The 6,981-nt window shown below is 42.2% G+C and overlaps 1 protein-coding gene across 1 annotated transcript; it reads right to left on the bottom strand.

Moving 5' to 3' along the window:
• Positions 1 to 2,966: 2,966 nt before the first annotated feature.
• On the bottom strand, positions 2,967 to 6,539 carry LOC134538623 (uncharacterized). The gene has a single exon (XM_063380056.1). It carries the CDS (start codon positions 6,537 to 6,539, stop codon positions 2,967 to 2,969), a length of 3,573 nt encoding a protein of 1,190 aa, XP_063236126.1.
• Between the last annotated feature and the right edge of the window lie 442 nt (positions 6,540 to 6,981).

Consider the following 6,981-nt stretch of genomic DNA (forward strand, 5'->3'; position numbering starts at 1 on the left):
ATATGCACATATGAAATAGATTTTTTCAACGTAATACCCAATATTTTAAATATTGTTTCCTTAAAGCAAAAAATTTTTAAACCAAGGAAATGTTAAACGAATATTTAATACTTGTACTTATTTTTGTTTTACTATACGTATTATTGTGTGCAGTTAATATTGGAAAGCTATTCAGGGAACGGTTTACAAATAACTTTTAACTATGGTAGGTACCGGGACAACACAAAGCATGAATTCCCGGGTAAGGATTTTAACCCATTATTGCTGGGAACATTATTTTGTAGTGATATAGTTGTTCCCATGTAATTTTACGAATATCTGTAATTTTACAAGTATATTTATCTTCCATTTGAAAAATAAATCACAGTGTAACCTAAAAATCATATTTACTTCGTCCATATTTGTCTTTAAATCAAACAAAAAAATTAAAATTGTAAAATGCTGCGTTTGAAGTACATATATTATTAAAAGACAAATATTTAATTTTTTTCTGCTTAAAAGAACATATCATTTCCACATAGTGATATTTAGCAAAAAAAAAAAAAAAACCTGTTGTGAACATTATGTTGTCGCTTGGGACAGAGAAAGATAGTCATATTCTGTAAAAAAATTGTAGCTATACATATTCAAATTTATGGCAAGAAAAAAGTTTTATGTACACAAAATGCAGAGGTAAATGGAATACATGTAAAGTACAAACCGTTATACCGTTTACAATAACCTAACAAGTACAAACAAAACAAATACTCATTCGAGAAAGTTCAACTCATTATGAACATCTAAAGCTTGAAGACGTATTAGTATTGAAAACAAACGTGTACATACAAGAAAATCTACACACGTTTGTATCGTACAAGGACTTAGAAATATGTTAGGTACGAGGCCTATTTTAATTATACTTCTGAGTCTGCATTCTGAAAATCTGCGTCAGTAGCAGGTCACTTCAGTATCGTAAACTGTTTATAGGTCTCTGGTATGGCCAGTACATTATTTGTCTTTCGGAACGAAAGTTGAGAAGGCGTATGCCATTAATAAATATATATGTATCATCTATGTCTTTTTTCCTTTTTATGTGTGAAAAAAGTTTGTATGTTGATAGTTTGAATGATAATTCGAATTTATATTTTGAGAATTATTGGTTTTGAACCATCACTGAACTATTAATCTTTATATCTTGTATAACGCCCAAATATCGGTACGGAACATTTCCGAACATTTTATTACAGTGTACGATCTGCGTCACTGAATGACCTACCCTCCTGGTTCCTTCTCCTTTGCCCCAAAATGCATCTCATTTCACAAAGCTTGATCAACGTTTAACTTGCATACAAAGTATTAGATGTCAAATTTTAATTGCAACATAAATATTTATTTTAGCTGTGAACTAAATTTAAATTAACCTAAGTGCAAGGATACAGGCAATGGGAATACAAAATTTTGGAAACTGATGTACACAACCTTGGATTCAGAATTTTTAACCAGCCCAATATAATTTTTTTTAATTTTTAGAACTCGAAATGTGAATTCTTTCGGAAGTTGCACACCATTTAATGGAATTCTTGAAATATTTTATAATGTGATTTCATTTTACTTCAAATAGACAGTTATTTTTAGAATGACTACAATAATAAATTCTTATTAACATTATCGACGGTCAACATCTAGAAGTACTAGAAAATGTATTAGTGCATGCAAATTTTTCAATAGTTTGGTACACCTCTCCCTGAAATGTCATCAGAGTAGGTGTTGGTCCTAAACGAATGTGTCCACAAGTTTTCGAGTGAAAGCATATGTTTAGCAGACAACCGATGAACGGAGAGACGACTTCATGGAAATGCTTTCACCATGAGTTGTGCGCATGTTCAGATGTGTATATCCTGTCTGATGTCCTCAGAATGTGCCTGATCGATGGTAAATCCCTATCGCACTGGAGAAATGGGCGAATGCGGAAGGTAATGTTTGACTATTTCGAACCTCCCGGTGTCAAATAGATTTAGTAGAAATCGGAAACTGTATGGTTTTGGTTTTGATCCATCACTGAAATAAAGAAGCTCCATACTGAACTAGGTACTTCATTCTGAATATAATGCAATAAAGAAAAGGCACATAGAGTTTAGCTCTCTTTCATGATGCCTATCAATTTTGCTTCGTTCTTTTTTTAAAACAATTCATAAAAAAAAATACCCTCACAGCTGGTGCAACAAAAAACAACACTAATTGTAAGGTGTAAGAGGTATGGGTACATTTTAAATATAGTCCACCACAAAGCATGACAGTAGTATATGAATGGGGCTCCGGGGACAGGGTTCAGGGTGTAGAGTCGGGAGCCGGTCAGCCATATTTGATTGTGACGTCACGGCGGCCATCTTGGATAGTTGTGACCTTGACCTTTGAACTTGACCATGAATTCGACCCTCAAAATTTGCCAAAATTGACCGAAATTGGGCCAAATTTACCCAAAATTCCTCAAAATTCGCCAAAATTTCCATTTTTTAGGAAACAATTCCGTCAAAAATTCTCAAAAAATTCCACAATTCAAAAATTAGGATTTCGAAAATCCTCAAAAGTCGTTTTGCCCTAGAAAGAACCCAAATTCCTTAAGGCGGCTTGTTATGACGCGATAACTGAGTGGACTGTATACGAAAATAAATAGCGATGCCATTAAAACGAAACAAATTAACAGTGAGGCTACACCATTGTACTACTCACCGCCATGATGATAATATAACTGACTTCCAGCCGGAAGTCCAGGGCTGCCAACTATTGGCAGAGGAAGCTTGCGCATGGTTGCCACTACACAGCAGCGCGGGAAATACAAACTTGAAGTGTCTCTTATATGTTGAGGTCTAACCAAGGTTGTTAGCACAAATTACCAGCACTAATACGGTCTGAACATTAATGTTACTAACACAAATTATATACACTAATACACAGTCTGAACATTCCGCCCACCTTGAAACGTCATTTCAACACAATGGTAAAGGACAGAGCTTGACCACTTGGCGTTTGAGAGATCCAGTGGTGGTGCACACAGTAGCCACTCGTGTCACACCATCCTTTCCAGGGTGAAGGTCCTGGATACGCCCCAGGCGCCACTGTAGAGGTGGTGATCTCTCATCCTTGAGCAACACAAGCTGATGGGGTACAAGAGGCGTTGCGGGTTTGTGCCACTTATTTCGCTGTTGCAAAGTGTGCAAATAGTCTCTGTGCCAACGATGCCAGAAATCCTGATGTAACCGCTCCACAAGCTGCCAACGATTTAGATGATTTAGTGGAACACTCTGGAGATCAGGCTCTGGCAATGCTACCAATGGTTCCAATGTCAAGAAATGACCAGGAGTCAATGCGTTGACGTCATTGGGGTCGCTGCTCAATGGACACAACGGCCGGGAATTCAAGGTGGCTTCCACTTGGACCAGTACACTGTACAACTCTTCATATGTCGACACCTGCTCACCAATCACTTTCTGAAGATGGGTTTTGAACGACTTGACTGCAGCCTCCCAGAGGCCTCCGAAGTGAGGAGCAGCAGGTGGGTTGAAGTGCCATGTAATACCGAGCTGAGACACGACATCTGTGATGGCTTGTTGATGAACAGGTGACGACACTAGCTGTTGAACTTCCTTGAGGTGGTTGTGTGCTCCAACAAAGTTTGTGCCACAATCTGAGTAAATGTCTGAAGATCTCCCTCGTCTACCAATGAAGCGCTTGTAAGCAGCAAGAAATGCCTCGGTGGATAAATCAGAGGCAAGTTCAACGTGAACGGCTTTGGTAGCACAGCATACAAAAATGCAAAGGTAAGCCTTCAGGATGGGTGCCCTGCGCAATCTAGCAAGTTTGATGGGAAATGGTCCAGCATAGTCGACTCCTGACTTAGCGAAGGGCTTGATCTGCTGAACCCTCATGGCTGGAAGATCTCCCATCTTAGGTTGAGCAAAGGAGGGCCTTTGCCTGAAGCAGCGCAAGCAAGTACGAAGTAAACGCGTAATGGCATCCTTGTCACCCAAGATCCAAAACTGTTCTCTCAGAATACCCCTGAGTGTCTGAACTCCTGGATGGTTATTTTTGTCGTGATAATGGCGTATGATGAGATCAGTCAGAGGATCGGATTTTGGCAGAAGCACCGGATGCTTGTGCTCGAATGGGATTGTAGCTTGAGGCAGTCTGCCGCCCACCCTAATCAATCCATGATCATCCAAAAGGGGTACTAACTTTCGAATCTGGGAAGAAGTGCAACGAGCTCTTCTGAGAGCATCAATGTCTTTCTGGAATGAGCTAGATTGTGTGCGAAGCAGCAAAAGCCTTAACGCATGATCCAATTCCAAGGGTGTGAGGCTCCCATATACGGGTGCTGAGTGGGAAGTGCGCACGTTGTGAACAAAACGCAGCATAAATGCTGTGACCCTCAACAACTTGGTAAGATGGCTGAATCTGGTCATCAGCTGTTCTATGTCATGATTATGGGTCATGGCTTCCAACGTCACAACCTTGTGTTCCAGAAGGACTGGGTCCGCTTCAACAGCATGTTGGGATTTTAAAGGCCAATACTGAGTTTGCTCTTGTAACCATACTGGCCCTGTCCACCACAAGTGGTGGTTTAGCAACTGAGTAGGTAGGAGGCCACGGGAGGCACAGTCCGCCGGATTGTGCTCGGATGGTACATGTCGCCACCAGGATGAGGATGTCAGGTCTTGAAGCTCACTTACTCGGTTGGCCACGAAGGTTTTCAGCTGGTGTGGGGAGGAGTTGATCCAGGCCAAAACGACTTGAGAGTCCATCCATGCTGTAACTGATGACAAACTAAACTCCTTTTGATAAGTTGCAACGACACGTTTGAGCAGGCGCGCCAGCAATAAGGCACCACACAACTCCAGGCGAGGCAAAGACTGGACCTTGACTGGTGCTATTTTCGACTTTCCGATTAGCAAATGGGTGTGGATTTTGTTGTTCGATTCTATGATACGTAAGTACACCACAGCAGCAAAGCCAGTTTTAGAACTATCCGAAAAACCATGGATTTCATAAACACACCCCTCAGACCCTTGTATGTGACGAGGAATAGCAAGAGCTGTGAGGCAAGGGAGCTCCTGTTTGAATTTCTGCCAACGGTCTGCCAGTTCAGATGGAAGATCAGCGTCCCAGTCAATAGTTTGCAGCCAGAGAATCTGCAGCAGAAGTTTGGCGAACATTAACAGAGGGCAAAGCCAACCAAGTGGGTCAAATATTCTAGCAATCGTTGAAAGGATGGTCCTTTTTGTGGCATGGTTGGAACTTTCTTCAATCTTGTACGCAAATGTATCTGACCCTGGACTCCACTGCAGTCCTAAGACTTTGATAATAGCCTGACAATCAGGATCAAAGCTCAACATCTGGGGTGTTTCAACATCTTCATGTGGAAGCCAGTCCAGAAGTGCGGGGTGATTGATCATGAATTTCCGTAGTTTAAAGCCACCTTTGGCAAGACAAGAAAGAAGTTCCCTTTGAACATCCAGTGCTGAATCAATGGAACTCGATCCTGTGACCATATCGTCCACATAAATGTCAGATAACAGGACTTTAGATGCGAGAGGAAAGGCTGCAGCCTCATCCCTAGCCAGCTGCTGTATTGTACGAAGAGCTAGGTAGGGGGCTGCAGATACTCCATAAGTAACTGTTCTCAAGCGAAAGTCTTCAACAGGATCAGTGTCACAGGACCGCCAGACAATGCGTTGGTAATCCTGGTGCATCTGATGGATAGAAATTTGTCGGTACATCTGTTTTATGTCTGCAGTGAATACTATCGCATGTGACCGAAAGCCAAGCAAAACATCAATTATTTCTCTCTGTAGTTTGGGACCAGTAAGCAGGCAGTCATTCAATGACCTTCCAGTAGAGCCCTTATCGGAGGCATCAAACACCACACGTAACTTGGTGGTCGAACTGTCAGGTTTAACTACAGCGTGGTGAGGAATGTAGTATGCTGGAACTGAATGAATTTGTTCTGGAGGAACCTTCTCCATGTGTCCTGCAACCAGATAGTCCTTCATGAAATCCGAGTACATTGCTGATACATCTGGGTTCCCTTTAAGGCGCCTCTCCAAACCAAGCAGGCGATTTATGGCTTGAGCACGAGTGTCTCCCAACTCAGGGGATGTGTCGAATGGCAAACATACACTGAAGCGCCCATCCTCCATGCGCTTGTGAGATTCAACAAACATTCTCTCACAACGCATATCTTCAGGTGAATGATGCTTAGTGGTGGGGTACTCCTCAACTTCCCAGAATTTCTTTATGACTTCTCCCAATGGAGGGGAGGAACAGAACAAAGAGACTGTGAAGGATTGTGAGTCCGCAGGAGCAGGTTTAAAGGGTACCCTTCCCATCAAGATCCAGCCAAACACTGAATCTAAAGCAACAGGGGGGCCTTCCATACTGCCACCCGTAACCAATAGGGGAAACACATCTGCCCCGATAAGCAGGTCGATGGGGCCAGGCGTATCAAATGAGGGATCCGCCAACTTTAAGCTAGAGACTGCCTTGCGGACACTGGGCGACACCATTACGCTGGGTAAATTACCAGTTATACGTGGAAGAATAAAGACATCAATAGCAAACTGAGGACCAGTGCTACCAACTGGCATAACTACAACTGAAGCACGGCCTTGGCAACGTTCACCTGAGTGCCTGATAACCCACTGACTGGCACTTGGGTTCTCTCACGATGTAGCCGCAACTTCTGCATTCAGTGCTCAGTAAGGAAACTAGCCTGACTTGCTGTGTCCAACAAGGCCCTAACAACACATGGATTACCTGCAGCATCTAAAATCTGCACCTGAGCTGTTGACAACAGAACAGTGTGATCAGCTCTCGCAACAGCTGACGTGACTGAGGAGACTGCGGATACAGTTTCTCCAGAAGACGTTTGGTCTGCATCCGAAACTTGTGCTACTTTGTCATGAACATGATCATTTACAAAATGCAATAAGGTGTGATGTCTATTAC

The sequence above is a fragment of the Bacillus rossius genome, chromosome 13 (genome assembly GCF_032445375.1).
Source record: "Bacillus rossius redtenbacheri isolate Brsri chromosome 13, Brsri_v3, whole genome shotgun sequence".
Taxonomy (NCBI): domain Eukaryota; kingdom Metazoa; phylum Arthropoda; class Insecta; order Phasmatodea; family Bacillidae; genus Bacillus; species Bacillus rossius.